Source organism: Ambystoma mexicanum, chromosome 1p, assembly GCF_040938575.1.
Source record: "Ambystoma mexicanum isolate Mex_15411 chromosome 1p, UKY_AmexF1_1, whole genome shotgun sequence".
NCBI classification, from domain to species: domain Eukaryota; kingdom Metazoa; phylum Chordata; class Amphibia; order Caudata; family Ambystomatidae; genus Ambystoma; species Ambystoma mexicanum.
This window is the reverse complement of record NC_090921.1, coordinates 1154672347-1154693754: the sequence shown is the minus strand read 5'-3', so window position 1 is coordinate 1154693754 and position 21408 is coordinate 1154672347. Positions and strand designations below refer to the sequence as shown.

The 21408-nt window shown below is 44.8% G+C and overlaps 1 protein-coding gene across 1 annotated transcript in view; it reads right to left on the bottom strand.

Annotated features, from left to right (window-relative positions):
• TMEM147 (transmembrane protein 147) overlaps positions 1–21408 on the bottom strand; it is a 102100-nt gene that overhangs the window by 51994 nt on the left and 28698 nt on the right. Inside the window, exons 2-3 of the mRNA XM_069604831.1 lie at positions 12706–12895; positions 2868–2937 (exon numbers count right to left, since the gene is read on the bottom strand). Coding sequence (XP_069460932.1) covers positions 2868–2937; positions 12706–12782 — 147 coding nt within the window. The 5' untranslated portion in view covers positions 12783–12895. The remainder of the gene's footprint in view (positions 1–2867; positions 2938–12705; positions 12896–21408) is intronic.

The window sequence follows — 21408 nt, the reverse complement described above, 5'->3', positions numbered from 1 at the left end:
CATTGGATGAAAAATTATAAGACACCTCTTATACAAGAAGATAATGAAAACATGTTGAGTGCCATGAAAGATGGTTGAAGTAAACATTTCTGGTTGTTAATAAATAAATTAGAATCGAGTCAAAGTATTGCCCAATTAAATCCCATTTCAGAACAAGCATGGATAGGTCATTTTGGTAATATATACGTCTCTAATTCGGCCCCCAAAATTTGGAAATCTACTATGAGGTTGCCGTGGGATATTAAATTCACGGTTGATGAAATAGAGACAAATAAAATGCACAAGCTTTCCTTGCGCAGCGAGCCCAAACAATCTAATGTACTAATGAAGGGGGATAGTGGACTATGGACCAAAAACCTATTCTTCCTGTTCGATGATATTATGTTAACAAAGACCATACCGCACTCCTGGCACTTTTCCTATATTATCCCCATCTTTAAACAAGGCGATAAAAAAACAACTTAAGAACTATCGCCCAATAGTTACTGAACGCAAATTCTAAAAACTTTGGAAGATTGATACTGGGAAAAATGAAGGAGTGGTGTGATGAAAACATACTTTCTCCGCAACAGTTTGGTTTTAGGAAACATATGGGAACGGATGCATAGGGTCTGTTGTTGACAGTTATGCAGCAAAGGGCTTGCAGGGAGGGGTCACCGCCTATGTATTTGGCTGCGATTGATCTTTCCATGATCTTTGATCTGGTTGACAGGGATGTTCCTTGGCAGAAAGTAAAATTAGGAATGCCGGGCAACATCTTAGCTATCTTAATATATCTGCATGAGAATTCGAACATCCAGGTACGCCTAAATATGGAAGGCTTGTTGACTGCACTGATAAAGATTGTTAATGGTCTGCGACAGGGGTGTATATTTGCCCCCACTCTATTAAACCTCTATGTGTCAGATGCAGAAAATTGTTTGGATGGGGAGCCTTTCAGACCACCATAAATAGGCGGGAAGAGCATCTCTTGGTGTGCTTCCACCGTCGTTTTGATTTAACCCCAAAGGGACTGCAGTATATGATAAATGCCTTTTCCTCTTATGTTGTATCAAATTACTTAAGAATAAAACACAAGTAAAAGAGTAATTATGAAATTAGCCTGATGCAAATTGAGTAAGGGGTATGCTTGGTCTATAAACAAAGATAAACTGGAGGTAAAGGGTGCAAAAAATACTTGGAATACCCGATTTTTGTTAAATATAAGAAAAGTCACTACCAAGAACATCTGCTACAAAAGTTATTACATCAAACCAGACAAATGAGGAAGGTAATCCAAAAATATGGACGGTACTCTATATCTCCATTGATACGTTTTTAGAATTTAAAAGTCATCCCAAAACTTATATATGGGATGGAGTTATTTCCGGAAAGTATTACTATGGAACTAAGGATGACAGAGGCTAAAATATGGAAGTACATTCTGTTTTGTCTACCGAAATTGGTCCCAATTGAGGCCGTAGGTATGATCTGGGCCTTTTGTCACTGGGTTACTATGTTCTTTGGCGCCACATGTCTTTATACAGAAGGCTGGTTGTAGATTCCGGGGACAATCTTTATAGGTTATTGGGTGAGGAACTTAAGAGGGGAAATGGTCAGAATGACATTAATAAATCTGCAGGTTTCGTGTCTCAAAACACTTGAAAATGTGGGTTTAACTGGTAAAAATCTCATAGAAAACCCAGTACGTGTAAAAAAGTTATTACAGCATGTGAACTGGAGTGCAACAATGGATAAAGTAACATCCACAACACTTTTTGCACATTTGGTCACACATCAAAAGAAGGTGGGAGATATAGAAACTTATTTGTATAGACTTCCTAACAAATGGTGGCAAAATGTCTACATGAGATTCTGTTTAAACGTCTGCCCGACGGGCGAAATGCTAGAAAGAAGATCACAGAAAAAAGTCTTCTGAGACATCGAATAGAGTATCAGTATGTCGTTTCTGTAGAGATGAAGCTGTGAAAGAAACACTTAGACATTTGCTCTTGCACTGTAAGGCTTTACTCCCAGAACGTATTACTGTGTTCAAACAGTTTGTTCCCAATCTTGGTTGGGTAAATTCAGATGGTTTGTGGTGGAACATGTTGCATGGTTCATCTGTGTCTTTGAAAATCGCGGTGGTCTACTTTTTGTCCCAAATATGCAATGTTTTTAGAGTAGGCTCTGATTAGAGTAATTCTTCACATGTGTCTTTGTGCAAGGAATAGAAACTATAACTTGAACTCAATTATATATGTTTGGGACAAACTCTTGTAAATGAAAATACTTGGGGAATGGCACCAAAGATTTGTTCGGATTGGATACATTCTAGCTTGAGAAAGTCTGCATCAGGGCCTAACTAATGGGCGTAAAATCACTGTACTTAACATGGAAATATTTCTGCAAGGATGTCAGAATTTTAACATCAATGTCAATTTTATTCTTTTATCTTGTCTTTATATAATGTTGTATGAACTGTCTTACAACGCAATGTTAAGTGGTTTTTGCTTCATTTTTGTAAAGGTTTGCTTTGCGAACCATAAACAAATAATAAAAAAATAAAGAATATATATATTTGTGCCCATACCAAGGAATCTGGTTTGAATAATGCATGGCATCTTTGTTCAATCTGCCATTCCCTATAATATCCCATAACTAACCAAATCTTTTGAAGCTCTTACTAAACTGCAAATTGTACAATACGGAAACTATTTGCAGCGCACCATAAGGAATGCTGAAAATTTTGGATAATTTCAAAGAATCATTTTATTTCGGTTACACTCTGTGACTTACTTAGAGCACTGTGATCATGTTAATTTACCTGCTGTGTCATTTGACTAACGTGTGAATAATGTGCCTTTGAAATCATAAGGCCCACTTACCTTGCATAACTGCACACAGAGGTAGGTGGCTCCAGCTTGCACACATTTCCAGAAGGCATTGTATTCGGACCTGAAAGTTGAAGTGAAAAAAACAAAATATGAACATGCTAAAATTAGCTTCAAGAGACCGCACCATAAGCTTGAACAATGCACACTGCATTAAACCTCTAACATTCCTCCTCTGAAGGCATCGGAGCGTCCAATCTGCTGTACCTGAATTAGTCTATCCTCCTATGCGGACATATTTTACTCAACTGTAAAACACTTGATTGAATTGAGGCTCACAGAGCTCCGTCCCTATTAAAAATCTCTACCTTCAAGGACGACCGAAAACAATTGCATGCGTCCTGGGCCACATTTGGTACCAAAAGATACAAAGCACTAGCTTCAACACTGTTAACCAGAAGCTTGATTGGGACGACATGGGAAGCAGGACTTTGCGCAAGTGAAACAAAAGTTAGAAATTCAGCATTACAGATGAGAAATGTGCTTAGCGTCAATATAAAAGTGTGCGCTGAGCCTGTTAATGTGCAATATTTTCATTAAGCAAGGGGTAGCGCCCAAATACTACAGGAAGTCTGTATAGGGAGAAACATGCACATTTGTTTTTCATGTTTCTGCATGTTGAGTAGTGGAGAAAGGTCAAATCTATAAGGGTAAAATGCCATTATAATTTTTCAATTTAATGCACCCAACCGCTTTTAGTATAGTTTCAGTATATTTCGGTCCGATTGTTATGGAGAGCCTGTGTTAAACTGAGATGCCCAAAAAAAGACATGCATTGTGAAGCAGGTGTACTAGTGGGAAGAATGCAATTCCAACCATCCTCAAAAACATTGCTTACTAATGGGAGCACTTGGGGTAATTCAATTGCCATTCAATGGATCCCATGTTGTCTAGGATGAGTGAGAATAAGTGTGAAGTACAGAAAAACTGTCAATTTGTCACGTTGTTCTGGCTGAAAACCTCCTTCAATCCCATGTTTCGTCATTGTTCTTAAGAGTCGCACATAAAAATGCCTGATGGCACAACAAAAAAGGTGTTCTCAAATCAGAGCAACTGTTGCATTGTGTAATTAGACATATACAATGTCAACTGCTTAAAGTGCTAACAAATGTAATTATGCAAACATACAAACTCAATATTTCATACTAAATGAAGTTAATTGTAGTTAAGGGACGATTTGTGCACAATTCAGACAGGCAGCAGACAGCAGAACTCACGGAAAAGACACAACAGCTTTAATTATAAGGTTATTTGAATGTCGAGACGTAGCATCACTGAAAAGCAGAAGAACGCATGTCAACAGGCCTGGTCCAGTCCCAAAGCATTACGTATTAGATCTTACTTTCATCGCAATTCAAGTTGAAATGGCACACAAGAGCTGCCTACACCATTTGCAGAAGCTAATATAGTAATCTTCCTGATAAATATTTTGCTTTGATTTAGAAATCATTTCAGTTCCATCCTGCCTGCTATGAGCATTTGATTTCCAATACACTATTGTGTACTCAGCACTCAAATTGTACTCGTAAGTGAATAGAAACTCTTTCAGAAAATAGCATATTTAATCCAATTTTGGAGTTCAGAAATACGTAAATAAGCAGATCTACTATTCTGTATATAACCAAGCATGTGCTTGCCCTGACCCAGATTTTGCAGTTGACGTAATAAGAAGACAGGAGTTGCGGCTGGCTGGAGCATGCAGCCAAAAAAAAGAAGTGGCTCGGGCAGGAAGCAAGGACTAAGCTGAAGCCCTCAGCAGAGACAAGTACAAGGCATAAATAGTTCAAACGTTGATTAGCAGAGTTTGCCAATTAAAAAGGTCTTGGCAAACAAACCCATTTGATTAGCAATGTTGTACTAATATTTGTAATGTCACCAGAAGTTATTTGTCCCCAAGACATAAAAAGCGCAATAATACAGCAGTTTTGAGTACCGCTGAAGTAGGACATTAATGAGAGGAGTTGGGCCTTGCCATTTCTTTAAAATTCCACTCGACCTGCAGGTCAAGCAACTTAGTTTACCTAATGGACCAAAGAAAAAAGATCCAGGTCAACCGATGACAACACATTTTAATGCACTTTCTGTAAAATTTGGTGCATTTCATCACAAACACACTTTACATTTTGGCAAACTGCTGCCACCGGAGGCCAGCCATGCACAGTGAAACTTAATGTAAATGTTAAATAAAAGTTTCAAACATCCACTGCAAATGGTACTTGCCCTTCAGAAAATCTACCCGACTATGCGATTGGCCGAAAAGACTTTGCAAGCCCTGGATGGCTGTCTGTAAAATGTAAAAGGTTAGTTGAATGGGCACATATTTTTTAAAAAAGACTCTGAAAACAGTTTGGCCAGCTCTCTCCTGCTGATGTGAATATCTGCAATCCTAATCAGAGCAAAGCGAAATTTTGAGGCCAACTACAGTGTATAGTAGTGCAGTAGGATTTGTAGATGTATGGAATGGATGGAACTACTGAACACTACTTCATGTACATTTCTAGTTTGATTTGCATTTATCAAGGAAGAGGAAAGAAGGAACAAGTTACTTACCTGTAACTGTTGTTCTCCAGCATGGGTCTGGCATGGATTCATATGCTCATGAATATTCCCCGTCGTCAGGCTGGGAATCCTCAGTAAAGAAAGAAATCGGCTTCAGTTTAAATTCTGAACTGTCTTTCTCCTAACAACCAATCACTGGTCTCTGGGTCATACTGCCCCCAGCCAATGACTGCCCTCTACCTAAGCCCCTCCTCTGGAAGCCATCAGATTTGGTAGCACGTAAAGTGGCAGTAGAACCAAGAAAAGAGCCGCAGAAGGGTAGGCGGGAGGGTTTGCATGTGAATCCATGCCAGATTCATGCTGGAGAACAACAGTTACAGGTTAACTTGTTCCATCGCCAGCATGGGGTCTGGCATGGATTCACATGAATACATAGCAGTACACACATGCACAACCACGGGAGGTGGCAAAGGCTCAACATAAGCATCTCTTATCTCCTCACCTGGCTCACCTTCAAGCGAACAGGTTGTGCAGCACTGCTTGGCCGACTCTGGACCCCTCCCTGGAATCCATGTCGACGCAGTAGAATCTCGTGAAGGTGTGCGCCGACCTCCACGTAGCAGCCCTCCAGATGTCCAGCAGGGGCACACCAGACAGGAACACCGTAATTGCAGCAATCGCTCTGGTCGAATGGACTCGGATGACCAGGCAACGGTCGGTTTGCCAACCGGTGACAATGGGGGATGCAGCCAGAGAGCCACCTGGAAATGGAAGCTTTGGAGAGGGCCTTCCCATGGTTCACAGGGCCAAAGTTAATGAAAAGCTCTTTGTGCGGTCCACATAGAACTTCAGCGCTCTAACCACATCTAGCGAGTGCAAAGTCCTCTCAGCTGGCGACGAAGGCGTCGGAAAAAATATAGGCACCACCAAGGGCAATGAAAGTCTGACAGCACCTTGGGCATGAAAGAGGGGTGCGTCCGCAGCACTATCCTTGTCTCATGGAATGTCAAGATGGTTTACAAGAGGGCCTGGATCTCACCCACTCGCTGTGCAGAGGTGATGGCCACAAGGACAGTGGTTTTCCACGACAGAAACTTCAGTGGCGCTGAATGCATAGGCTCGAACGGAGGACCCATGAGCCTAATCAACACCACATTGAGCTCCCACGCCAGGGCTCGAGCCTTCACCAGCGGGAACAAACTGAACAGTCCTTTGACAAACTCCTTAACCAGACAGTGTGACCACAGCGACAACTGTCCTGGAGATCTGGTGTAGCGGGAGATAGCCACCAGAGGAACCTTGATGGAGGCATGAGCCAGTCCAGCCTTGGCCAACGACAGCAAATATGGCAGTACCTACAGAGCTGTGACTCAGAGGATCGATCTTCTGTGCACGGCACCAGACAGCGAACCTCTTCCATTTATGTCCACAGCATTTAAGAGTAGATGATGCTCTAGCCTCGGCAAGCACTTCCTTGCAGTCCGCTGGAAGATCATAGCCCCCGAATTCCAACGCTGCAGGAGCCAGGTCTGCAGGTTCAGCGATCCTGGTTCGAGGTGCAGAGTTGCGCCTCCTTCCCTGGAGTGAAGATCTGCGACCACCGGAAGCTTGACTGGAGGGGCCGCCGAAATGTCGAAAAGGTCCGGGTACCATATCGGTCTCGGCAACGCCTGTGCGAAGAGGATCATTCTGCACTGGGACCGTCTGTGTTGATTGACTAAGCGAAGAAGCAACGGAGGGAACGCATACAGAACAGGCCGTCCCAGGGGAATGAGAATGCGTCCCCCATGCTCCCCACCTGGGGAAACCTGCTGGCGAACCTCCTGGTGTTCGTTGCAGTCGCAAATAGCTCGAGCTGGAGATTGCCCATCTGCAAAACAGGTGATCCACTTGGTCCTGACGAAGCTCCCATTCGTGACAAGAACGCAGCTCCCTGCTGAGGGAGTCCGAGACGGTGTTCTTCACTCCTGCCAGGTGAAACTGGATGAGGAACATCCCCTGGGCGACGGCACAGTACCTGCCGCTTCTTTGGAGAGCGCCGGGGACCTGGTGCCCCCCTGCTTCCCGATGTAGAACATCATGGTGGTGTTGTCCGTGAAGACGTGCACCACCTTGCTCTTGAGGGACGGAAGAAGACTTGAGGGCCCAAAACACTGCCCGCAGCTACAACACGATGTGAACACCTTCTCCTCTGGCAGCCACAGGCCTCTTGCATAAAGACTTCCGGTGTGAGCTCCCCATCCTTCCAGGGAGGCGTCCATCGTAACCGTCTCCTGGTAAGGTGGGTTCTGGAAATACGCACCTCCGGACAGATGTGCGCAAACTCCCCACCACCGTATTGCTCGACGGAAAGGCGTGTCGAGTGTGATCTTGTCCTCGAAGCTTCCCGATACTTGTATCCAACGGGTCGAGGAACTCTTGTAATGGGCACATCCGCAGCCTGCACAATTGAATGAGGTATATGCATGACATCATGGCGAGCAGACACTTGATGGACCTCACCCTTGCTCAAGATGGCCGCTATACTCTCCTCCGATGGAGATGCCAGGCACGACACTGTTGAGTCGGAACCCAACAGCACATCCTGCCATGGAGTCAAGCAGGACTTTGTATAGGTCACCGAGAACCCCTGATCCTTCAGGAGCCGGACGGTCCTCGCTGTGTGGTCGACAGCGATGTCCTTTGAACTTGCCCGGATGAATAGTCGTCCAGATAAGGGGATATGTGGATCCCTCACAGACGCAGCTGTGTCGCCACCGGAACCAGGCATTTGGCGAAAACCCTTGTCGCTGACTTCAATCCGAAGGGAAGGGCCCTGAACTGGTAATGTTGCCCTCGAACCATGAAGTTAAGAAACTTGCGCTGTCCCTTGTGGATGCGCATGTGAAAGTAAGCATCCTCCAAGTCCAGCGACGATAGGAAATCCCCCTCTTCTAGCTGTCCTAGAACGTGTTGAAGAGTCACCATCTGCAACTTTTGGGACCTGATGTACTTGTTCAGACGACGGAGATCTACGATGGGCCTCCATCCGCGGGACTTCTTTTTGACAGGGAAGTAACGAGAATACACTCCGGAACCCCAGAGCTTCCTTGGGACGAGCTCTATCGCGGCCTTTCTTAGCATGGCCCGCAGCTCCAACAGCAGCTGAGGGACGTGGTATTCCTTCCGGGCCACTGGTGGTATTCGGGGACACTTAGCTGAAATCCCAGGGTGTGTCCGTTGGCGACAGCGTCCAGCACCCAACAGTTGGTGGAGCTGGTCTTCCACACACTCACGAAGTTCACCAGCCGGCCTCCCACTGGGGTGCACGGGTAGAGGCTCGACACCCCGGCTGGTTCAATCCTGTTTTGATGTCGAAGGGCCGCCTTGGGGTCCTTGGCGACAGCGACATCCTCCTCCAGATTTGGCAGTGCCCCTGTACGTCTCCTGGGCCGAAGAGCGGGAGGGATGACAGTAGGAAGAAGCTCCTCCACCAAATCCTTTGGAAGAACCTTGGGATTTCCCACCGGAAGTCCGAAAGGACGGCCGTCGTTAAGCGTGCCCAAGGCACAAGGTGTCTCCGTGTGTGTCCTTGATGGCTTGAAGAGAAACATCCACGAGACTCATCCACGGTCTTCCCAAACAAGTTGTCCCTGTCAAAGGGTATGTCCAACACCTTTGACTGAACATTCTGGTGAAAATTTGTGGCACTCAGCCAGCCCTGCCGAAGGCAAACGCTGTTGCCCATCTGGCGGAACCCTGTGTCGGCAATATCCGTGGCCACTGCAATGGTGTGGTCCGATGCCAACTCGCCTTCCTGTAGAATCTCCAAAGCTTCCGCCCTCTTGTCGTCGGTAAGGAAGTCCAGGATGGGAGCGATCTTGAACCAAAGCTCCCGGTCGTAACACGCCACAATGGCAAGAGCGTTGGCGGCCTTGATGGTAGTCGCTGCCGACGTGATAACTCTTCGCTGCATGGCATCCAACTTCTTCCCTCACTGTCCCGGGCAGAAGAGGCCGCCGAAGAGCAGGTGGCCAAAGACGACTTCTTGGCTGCTGCTGAAACCACGGAGTCCAGAGGCAGTTGGGACAGCAAGCACTTAGGCACAGAGCCGGGCACCCTGTACTTCTCATAATGGTCCCTCTTAGCCAGGGCTGAGGAAGGGTTCTTCGTGAGGGACAACCGCTCGTCCCAAATGTCATCCAACAGCGGGATCGAAAGTACGGTCTTCCTCTTCGCCTTGTGGCGCTGGTGTAGGAAACCCTCTTTGTTCTTCTCTTCAGGGACAAGCTGGAATAGCTCCAAGGCCCTGGAGATCATGGCGTGGAACGAGCCTATCTCGTCAGGTGATGAAGATCTGTGAAGCGGAGACGGGAGATTCCCCAATCTGCTGTTGTCGCCGTGTCAGGATCAGTCTCATCCCCAGGTGGGGGGGGGGGTGGGTTGAGGGCGGCGAGGGGTGATGAGGAGGCGGAGCGTGCACTCTCCTCTTCTTGACTGGTGGTTCCCCCGATGATACCGGCACGGTGGGAGGGGCCGTTGGTGCAAGAGGCATCCTCGCCTGGATCTCCGAGCATAGAGTATGCAAGGCAGTGAGAATGTCCACCGAGATATCTCCAGGTGGATGTCGAGGAGGTTGTGGCGACGGAGAAGGCAGTTGCGGCCTAGGTTGGTCCTCCTGGACCTCCGCGCCCTGCTGCTCCTCGGTCTGCTCGTCGTCACCTTCATCATCCCTCGTCGGGATCCTCGCTGAAGGGCCTGCTCGATGCATCGTTCCTCCTGGAGGTCTGGAGGTTGGTAAGCTCCTCGTTTGAGGGGATATCCGTGCCCTGGAGGGCTACTGTGCCCCCCCCCTTATCTGGGACCAAGGGAGACAGTTTAGACAATATGATAGGCATCTCCTCAGCGTCTTTTCGGTGTGCTGAAAAGACGACTCCCTCCTGGCAGGTAGGGATTCTGCATTCGGGGACGCGCCCTGCGGATCGATCTGCCACAGTGGCCTTTGCAAGGGACGCCACCACTCCTTCGATGGACGGCTAGGCCTTCGACAGATGTACCTGGGCCTTCACGGCCTTGGTCGTGCCAGTGGCCTTAGGGAGAGGGTCTGAGCCCCGTTGCCCTTTGGCCTTCTCCAGAGGGCCTGTCTGGGTCTTCTCCAAGAGTTTGCCCGGATGGTCTGACTTCCTCTTCTTCGAAGATCCTGAGCGTTGGCTCATGATCAATGCCGTCAGAGACACAGCACTCGCCCTAGCCACCGAGGAGCCTGTTGCAACGGCGCTCCCGGTGACAGTGGACTCGCGGTGCTTAGCCTTTTGGTGGACACCCACGGAAGGGGCGCCCTCAAAGGTCAAAAGCTGCTGGGACTCACCCAGAGCAGGGGCCTTGGCCTGCAGCCACTCCTTGAGCTGCCTGCGCTGATCGTTAAGCATGTGGGGCACCATATCCTGACAAGACGCTCAGGTATCCTCCACGTGCGTCGGGTCCGAGTGCAGGCAGTAAAGGCACAGGGAATGTCTGTCATCCGAAAGACATTCCGTAAGCAGCAGCCGGGGCAAATCTTGAAAAGGGGCGCAGGTGTGATCTGACACGCAGCGTAGGCCTTGAAGAATCTTCTGGAATTCTCCATGAAGTAACTCGATGAAATTTGCCCTTCAGGGGCGTGATAAATCCGAAAAACGGTTCCCAGTTAATCGGAAGGTTGATCGATGGAGCGCAAGGCTCGAGCCGTAAAAATTGAGACTCTTAGAAAAAGCGCAAAACGCAGTAAAAGCTCGAGAGCTAAGCACGAGGACTCCCAACACTTGAACGTGCAGTAAAAATCTGAAGATGGCTGCCAGAGGAGGGGCTTAGGTAGAGGGCAGTCATTGGCTAGGGGCATTATGACCCAGAGACCAGTGATTGGTTGTTAGGAGAAAGACAGTTCAGAAATTAAACTGAAACTGATTTTTTCTTTACCGAGGACTCCCAGCCTGACGACGGGGAATATTCATGAGCATGTGAATCCATACCAGACGCCATGCTGGAGAATCTTTTTTTCTGGAACCGTAGTCATTCTAGACTGGTTTGTATTTTTCTACCATAAAAACAAGTCATTTTTGCATTAACTGTATCATCCTTTTAACAAATGTATTTTGGTAGGTCTTATTGTTCATGATTCATCTTAAATATCTAACACATTCTTAACAAGAAAAAGAAATAGCCAACCATTCGTGCCACAAAGTGTTTTATCTACTATGTCTGTGGACAAAAGTATGAAAGCTCCTTAAGAGCACTGAAGACAATGCTACTGTATAGAAAACATGCAGGAAGCCAAATTGTGGGTTGAGGGACCAAATGCAAGCCAGTTGAGTGTTGCAGTCCCACCTGCAACCCGAATACATTTTCAAAATGTCACAGAAACAATTTTTTTTTTAAAAACACACACGTCTGATATCTGAGATAACAAACAGCAGGAAAAGCTATGGGAGGAATTTGACGCACTGTTGTGGAGTCTCCACCGGTATGCCAAATGTTCGGAAAGATGTTCTTTTTGCTGCTTTCCACCCATAGACTTCTATGGGATGCCCTTAATTTGGACTCCAGAACCAACTTCTTGGAGTCGGGTAAAACCTTCTGCTTTACTTCCCTTGCTTTGTGCTTTTTTATTGGGAGATTGATAGTCCATAAGACTATCAGTAGTGAGAGACTACGTCTCTCTACAGATTTCTTGTATTATTAAAACTGTTTACATCACCCTACAGTGAAGTGTGGTTAGGATACTTTGTATTCTTCTACAATTGTGTCGAGGGTGGGCTTGTGGCAGTGGATATTTTTCTTTCATGTTTCAAACTTTGGGGTAATGCATATTTTCAATTACCGCAAATGGCTACTGCACTCAAAGATGGCAATGTCATAAGATTTTTTGGACTGTCCTTTAGCTATATTCTTTAGCCTTCTTCATACCCTCTTAGGGCCAGAATTGCCTTAAAGGGAATACCCTTCCTGGGGGGGAAAGCTGCCTCTTTCAGAAACTAAGTGTTAGGTCTTAGGGGGTCGGTTTGTCTTGCACTCGCTTTCTCATGTGTGACAATGTTTGCCCAGAGGTTTCATCGCTTAGTGTACATTTTAAAAGTTTTTATAAATCATTGTATGTTTTTGTACTTGCAGGTTTAACTGGAATGATTTTCTATTTTAGTTCTAGGCCACTCTCGCAGCCCCACCCAATTTAAGACTTGCTGCTCTGCTCCATTTGGGTTTGCTTAAACTTCTGTGTCTTTCCTGGTCACCATAATAGGTTGGCCTCCCATAATCCATTCTCAGCTTCCACAGTACGTCTGCCCTTCCAAATGGCACAATATTTAGGTCTCATACTTACAGGCCGCTGCATTTGTAGGTGATAAAATATGGGAAATAAGCCAAGGCAAAGCAGTTTCCAAAATGAAAGAGGGTCATTTTCTTGGCAGATGCAGAACTGATGTGTGTGAGGCTAAGATTACTCAGAAACCACTCCAAGAATCACCCTTTGTTTATCAGGTGACCCCTGCCGATGTTTCAGGTTGTAGGTCCTGAAAGAAAAGAACAGAGTTCATGAAAAAGCATTCTGACCCATAAGAATACCCATAACCACATCACAAGTTTTGCAATTTCACTTATATACTGTACAAAAACGACATGCAATAAACCAGAACTAGCGTGTTCTTGCTAGTCTATCAATATGTTACAATTAGCACTTTAATAGTGTTAGACATTCATTATAATAATTCATTGCACACAAGGCAGATGTGTCATTTAGCATTTCAAAGGCACCATTCTGGAAACAAGAGTAGAACTTACATTTTTATATATTATTAATTGTACTAATAACTGTGTTATTAGGAAACAACCATGTTTGTAACATAACCATTTTTGTAACATAAAAAACAAACAAAAACACACACACACATACTTATTAAAGTGATGTTGGCCGAACACCAACAGGCTTCCAACCAGAACAACCCACACACAATCACAATCATTACCAACCAAAACACTGATAATTATGTACGCAAACTCACTACTAAAATCACTCCAAATGCATTTGCCACCCGCAGCGCACACTCAAGACTTAGTGAAATCCACTGGACTCCTTGCACTGGAGATGGTTTATATGAGAGTAAAGTATTATTTTCAACATACTTCACTATGTGAGCTTCGCAAATGCTATCGCAGGTACCCACTAAGTAAAAACAGATGAGTCGGCATTGTGTCAATCATAATCACGTTATGACTTGGAGGACATGCTCCCCCTACCAGCTAAGGCAGGCAGTGGGTGTTGGGAGGAGAGGACCGCAGAGAAGTGGGGGTGGGGGTGGGGGGGGGGGGTATTGTAGAGGGGTAGAAAACAGGCTGTGATAAAACGTACACAGATGTGCTCAGAGGACTGAGGATCCTATTATTACCTACAAAGTGTGACGAATCCCAGGAATGTGTCCCTTCTCCCCAAGAGGGAGCCCGCCCCCAACCACCCTGTGAGGCGAGCCCGCTCTCCAACACACTCCCTAGAAGTCAAGGCAAGTGAGACCTCATTGAGAGAGACTCTTTCCCGTGAGGAACTCCCTAAGAAACCTTCAGTACCTCTTTCAAAACATCCAGTAAAGAAATGTAAGAAGAAAATATAAGTATGTATTATTGCCATAGGGATCATCCCTGTTTACTGGGGCGAGGAGGAGGACCCGTGGAGGAGAGAAAGCAAAACAAACATAGGAAAGGGAATATCAGACTGTACCGGGGAAGTCACATGGCTACGTAATAAAGGAAAGGGGAGGAGACTGGAGAATGAGAGAGGAAGCCTGTGAGTTATGAATTGGCTTGCTAGCTTACACGGAAAAGAGCCTGGACGCACAGCGTCCTTTGGCCGAGAGAAAGCAAACTGCAGAAGTAGATGAGCAGTGGCAGGAAACCAGATAGGATAGAAGCCATGGTTGGGCATAGATGGTGGGAAATCGAGAGATGGAAATAGAGATGGCATAACTGCAACAGAGCCGTGGTGGACCAGAGGTCCATTGAACAATGCCGATACCACTCTGCTAAGGCGAACGTGGAACCTATGGCAGACGGAAGAACCCGTTTGTGCAGCAACATCAAGAAAAAGCAGCAGAAGCATCATGGGAGGGCAACCTGACAAACCGGAGAGAAGGAGTCACCCAAATAAACCTGCTGACGTTATTCCTGAACACTGCAAGTAGCAGGTTAAATAGAAGACCCGGGAGGGGGATCGAAAATCATTACTGGTGCACTCAAACCTACTCCCAGTCAAGATAAAGCATTGACATTTGAAGAATTGAATGAGAATCATTATTGGGATACTCATACTCTTCCCAGTCAAGAAGAAACCCTTGACACAGTACAAAATAAGAGGGAACAAACCTCAAGATTAAAATGTTCATATTGGAAATTAAGCCAGGCAAAGAAGGTCCAATTAAAGAAGATATAATAGAAAAGAAAAGCCTGAAGATACTATGCTTTGGGAAAAGCGAAGGATAAGTAAAATAAGTCAAGAAAAGAACAAGAAAGAAACAGAGAATGGTCACCAAAGAAAAAAGAATCAGAAGTTGAATAATCCTGCAACTGAACAGCATGAATTGATAACAACAGTCACCAGGCACTACTTTAGAGTAGCTTACTGAACTAAATGTTGTGGAAAGCAAGTCTTCAGAAGAAGGGAGCCATTCTCATGTTTTTGGTTATTAAAATAGTGGTAGAGTGAGGACAGGTTAGTTTGGACAGCGGACAGATTCTGTTTGGACTCTCACTGACGAGCGACTTTGTTTGTTCGGTTAGGTAGAGAACCCCCATAATATAGGGGAAAAGATGCATTTATTCTTTATTTAATAACACTTTCAGTGAGATGGATAATCAGAGTCAGCTTCCTTTGTCCGACACGCCACAAACTCTGCTGCCTGCTTGGGTCCTTGCCCATTGGAGCACCCTTCATTTGAAATGCAGCCCCTCACAAACAACAGACTAATTTACATTTATCAATTAATTGATTTTATGAATGTATATTCAATATAACTGGCCCAGCAGTAGGCCTCGGTCACCTGGACACTTAACACTGCTGCTGCAAGATAGACTGGGTTTCATATACGCCCAGAATTAAATTCAGGTCTGTGTCCCCTTCTGGCTGTTTGAATCACGCAGAGTTTCATAATTACTACTGCTGTAAATGGGCAGGTGTAAACGGAAGCAATCCTAATAGCATAACTGTTTTACGACAGGTTTTCACCATCCAAGGGTGGCTCACCAACCTATGACCGCTCGATCACTGCGCAAACACCAGAAGAAATGGCTGATAACATAGCTGAAATTCTTGTCCAATGCAAGGTCCCCCAACACCTTATAAAGACGTATGAACAAAATATGTGATTAGTCCTGTAGAAATAAATAAAAATATGTAGACAGGGTTATGAAAATGTGTGTTGATCGCTCAGTCTTGGAAATGCAAACACCTCTAAAGCCAGTTATGCACACAAACAAGTTCATCAATGTTTAACAGAAATAAAATCATGATTTGGAGAAGGCAGTGTGTTCTACAGTTGGAGTGCACTAGAGGTAATTGTTACGGCTAATGGTCTACTTTTGATTAAGTCTGAAAACCATATTTTAGAGGAAGTGATAAGAACATAAGATGTCTGGACGCAAGTGAGAGAAGGGTGGAATGAGGAATGTTGGTTTCAACGTCAATATCTGGTTTCTCACAAATTGCCTGCTGTCACTATGAGAAGCACCTAGAGTGGTCTGTAATATCAACGCAACATAACTAAATTGTTACATCCTGTCTTGTCAAATGCTAAAGTTTACATATAAAACATATGCAAGTGGCACAGGAACATCTTCTAAAAATGTTGAATAAAAAGATCCCAACCCCCTTCATTGTTACAGCTCTGGTGTTAGCAGGAGGCAAAATGGAAATAAGGCAAGCTAGCTGCTGCAGCCGATGTACCTCCAATCCCTTGGGCTGGAACGCCATTAAACTATGGCAAAATCACAGGTGAAATTTGTAAACTCTGCCTGGACATAAACACCTCAGTACAGTAAAGGCAGTCGGAGAAGGTTCTTGGAATCTCTGGCTGTGCATTCTCACGGTGGACTAATTGTTAAGGGAGCCCCTGATCATTCATGTGTGGGAAGCAACAGCATTCCTCGTAGCTGCACAATGCAGGCACCTTTAATAACAAATGAAGTGGTGCATACCGTTTACATCATTGTCGTTTGTGCAAACACTCCAAGAGTAAAACTGAGCAAGGGATTGGGCGTTCCAGTACAATATTACCTTTTCGGGGTGTGGTTTAGGCTATCGGTCTTGCCAGCTTGCGTTTAAGGTAATTTTAAAAACTCTGTAGGATTTCGTAGGAGCGTACAATGCATAGGAACATTTTGAGATGTGTGGGCATAGATATAGATGTCCTGCTGTCGTTTGAAGTATCACAGTAAAAGTCCTACCTTGTATATAAAACATAATTAAGGTAAAGATTACTTAGAAGCATCACAGTTACGCACTGTTTGACATACTTTGCAATTGGTTCTCCTGGTAGCACTGAGTGTGCAGCAGAAGTTAAAGACAAATGATAAACCCAGCAGCGATGCCATTGCCTGCTTAGCACTGAGCAGCATCCGAGATGGCTGAACGGTTATCTTTACGGGACTCCTTTACAGTTGTGAAACAGTGTGTACCTTTGGCACACAGTTTTTGTTCTCATCCTCTTCTATGGCTTTGGCTATCCTTGCACAGGTTTCTTGATGCACAGGCATTCAGATTTATCTTCGCAAATTTAACTTGCTTTTGATCTATTTCATGCTTGCACCTTTTGGGCGGCCATAGACCTCTGAAACGTGGGGCGGGTGTGGGGGGGGGGAATTAATGCTTGCTTCTGGACATCATTTTAGTGCCACCTGCGGGAACTCTGTGCTTGACTTAAGCATAGGCATGGGTTTAATATTGTAAAATGATGCATCATTTTTAACCTTTACTTTTCTGAAGGGAAAATCCTCATTTTTGCAGCAGTTTAAAAAAATGCATGCCCTGTATTAAACTCTGCAGCCCTTCGTCTTCCACCTTACCTGAATGGGGACAAATCCCAGTGGGGGGGCTGGCTGTCCTGATTGGACAACCACACCACCCCTTGTTGTAAAATGCAGTGAGAGAATGCAGAGGTTGTGCTGTAGTTCCTGTTAAATACTGCGAACCTGGAAGCTAAAGTCAAGTCGACCACTGGCACCGAAGAGGATGATGAAGGAAAAGCAGCTGAGGTAATTTCCAGCAACCAGAGATCCTGCTGTGTAACCGGAGCCTGCTGTAGCCCTTCCTTCCAATCAACCTGGGGACTCCAAAAACAACGACCCTGACCCAGAGCCTGGCGAGACCCACTAGACTCAGGAAGACCAGCATTTTGAGCAATCCCACACATTGCTGCGATCTTGCAGGGCTGCAATACTCCAATACCCTGGGACCTCGAGCCATGGTGCAGTGCACGGTCTTCCGCATCTCGCTGAAACTTTGTGGGCAACCTGGTGTATCTCCAGAGACACTAATCGAGTCTGAAAAGTCCCCTCACCAGAGTGCTGGACCTTTGTAAGAATTCAACTGCGATATTCGGTCTTCTGTGCACCTGTAAAAAAGGCACCAAATCCACAGAGCTGCATTCAGCCGCAAGGAAAATCTTGCCTAGAGCATTCTCCGTTGATCCCTGATGCAAAGTTCCTTCTCTAGTCTTGTTTTCAGTCACCATGACAAGGAATCCACTGACCGGGTATTTGGCTACAGATCCTGAAGTTCTCCTGCTTCAAAGTCTACTTCAATAATGAGGTACTGTGTTGGCTTGGGTATGTACTTACCTTAAGTCTCTTGTGATTCCTGCAAAGTGTGGGGTGATTTCTGTGATTTGGAGGCCCCTCATCCAGTGCACCCATTCCCACTGGTAGAATCCTGCTAAGGTGTCTTCTGGTAAGCCCCTGGACCCTCCTCTAACTCAAAGTAAAATACTCACCTATTTTCCCTGTCGGAACTCTGACTTTTGCTACTTAAGAACCTATTCTGACACTGTCTGTTGGTCACTAGATCCTAATGACCCCCCCCCCTTCTGTCACTGAGAACACTCGCTCCAAGAATAAGGGAAAGACTTCAGGGATTGGGCCTTTCGCCTAGAAAAGAAAATAAGTGTTTAAAAGTTACTTACTTGTAAAAGAGTTGGTTGGTAACGAACTCTGAGAGCGAACAGTTACAAAAGTTCTTACTTTCCTTGGATGTGTGATGCACTATTCTCAAAAGTATGGTTAACATATTTCTTTCCTCAGTAACCGTTTCGCCACTCTAATAGAAAGTAGATGTAAAGGTATATTACTCACCTGTGATTTGGTTGTGCCTCTTCCCCAAAAGTAATGTGTTGGTTTCACCAGATTATTCCTGTTAGGATAATTGGAGGAGTGTTCCCCAATTGGGTTCCGCTTCCCCCGACTTGCTGCTAGCCTGTCCAGAATAAGTCTGCATTAGGTTTTACATACCTAGAACAACTTTGAGTCATTCATCAAGTGCAACATTGGGTTTTGCTTTCCCTGTGCTATTTAAACAAGTGCCTCGGGTCAATAGGCATTGTTCAAATTGACTTTGCATGTCCTGGCTCCCTGCAGACTCCAACCCATTGACGTTCCAACTGTCCCTCATAGGTGGTACATAAGTTTAACTTGTATTGCTGGTAAAGATCTAATCTAGACTTCATTGGGAGATTGAAAAAGTGCATGGGTTTTAGTTAGCCGTGTGCCATCTAAAAATAAGATACAACAGTTACTGCTTATCTCAATCTGTGTTTCACTGATCTCAAAAGTAACTGTAATTGAATATTACATTCTTAGGTTTTACTCACCTAGTATAACACTGTTTTATCACAAACGTAGTTATAGGTTTTTACTGTACCTAGAATAAGTGTTCACTATTCATAAAACATATATTGTCCAGTTGAATAAATATGTGATTTGTACCGAGTGTCACAGTACAACTGGTAGGGTCCACTAGCCTTAAATTACTGCATTGCAATCTGAAAGTAACCATTGGTTTTTACTCCCCAAGAATAGGTGTGACCTAAACTGAATGTGTATGAATAGGTTTGACTTCCCTAGAAGTACTGTTAGGTGTTCCAAATAAGGTTTGCCAGTGTACCTTCAAGCATAGTGTTGTGTTTTTGTAATTGTGATTACATATAATGTGTGATAGTATTTATTTACCCCCTAGATTTATCTGGGCCTACCTGTATTTAAATCATTTCTTTTTACATACATAGTGTTGACGTGTTTCTTTGGACCATTTGTATGACAATTTCATTTGTACTGAATCTACAGCCTTCTCTCCCTCCTAAAATAAGCCTGGCTGCTCGGTCTATGCTACCAACAAACTCAGGTGGTACAGCATCATACAAAGAGTGCAGTCTTGTACTGCCTCAGTTGAATGGTTTTGAAAGAGCTTTATATATATATGTCACTTATGTCTTTGTGCAAAGTTTATTACTGAATATCTAAACATCTAAAGCACACTGGGTTGGCACAGGTTTTGTTTAAGAAACACCAACAAAGCTTTTGCAAATATCAAGCATATATACAAGTTTGGCCATTTAAGACTTTAGCTGTCACAGTGGAATGACTGCCAAGAGCTCAAAACTACTTGCAGTGTTGTGCATCAGCCACATTCGTGGAAACATGATTGCCTTATATTTAATAAAAGGACAACCAGTAAATGACAAACTACAATAAAATGTCGTTCCTCTGGCAATCTGCTGCCCTAGGCCTGGGCCTAGTCCGTCTTGTTGAAAATACGTCTATGCCTGGAACACATCACACAGCCACCCGGCAACTACAACAACTAAAAGACATCAGGGTTGGAAATTGAGGGGAACTTGGAGCTATTTAGCTCCTGCTTCTAGCACAGAAGAGCCTAGTTAGCTTGAAACCAACAGCTACAAGGACCTACTTTCGGCTCGTAAATGTTACATTAACTTTGAGAATGTTAAAACAGAAGAATTAGAACACATCTAATATATTTAAAAAACCAATGGTTCAGGCAAAATGGACAAAAAGTTAAAGGAGCATCCTGGTAGCTCCTGGTTCACCTGCGGTTGCTCCTGCCTATTGGGTGATGCCCGACACCCAGCAGATGGCTTTAGCTCCTGCTCATCGAATCTCAATTTCGAACCCTGAAGACATCACATCAAGGCACTGCAAAAACCCTAAGACAACACCTTCCCTGTCTCCCAGAATAAATAAACCATAACACAGGACATAGTCACGCAACAACCACTAAAGCCAAACATCTCACAGTAACGCAAATCGACAGAAAGACCAATTACTTGAAAGCCCTATAAAAGGCCAAAGAAAACGTCCACTGACTAACCCTCAATTTCTTTCCACACACAAATGCAAAACTGCAACTCGCATACATTTTTTCCCACTCAATAAAAGTAGAAGGGTCACCATCTCCCCAGACTTCAAACATCACAAACGTACACCTAACTGCAACTGACATAGTGATCCCCTGGCCAAACAGGTTATGTTATTAACATCATGTTGAGCGCAACACGTCCGTGGGCCTCAGTGCGCTAGAACCAGGAAAGGAGCAGTCAGAGAACCAAACAAGACAGGAAGTTGTCAACAGGAGGGCTACAACGGACCAACCATAATTCTAGTCAGAATAAAACAAATAAAAAAATAAAGGTTTTTATACCCTAAGAAAGAGGGAATATTGAGAAAAGAACAATTCCAAAGCATTGGAGCCTGTGTAGAAAAATGATTGACCGCGAAAATAAGTTTAAACCGGGGGACGTGGAGCCAAGCAGAATCGGTTGACCTAAGAGATTGAGAAGCAGTGACCCTGGACAACCGATTAGAGAAATGGCTAGGAGCTCATTGTTCAGGCATTTGTGTGTTAATGTGAGAATCTTAGAAGAAATGCTATGATGTACAGGTAACCAATGGAGGTCTCACCTTGGTCGAGTTCCATGATCGCGCTGGCCCAGATTACAAATAGTCCTGACTGCGTTATTTTGTATAACCTGAA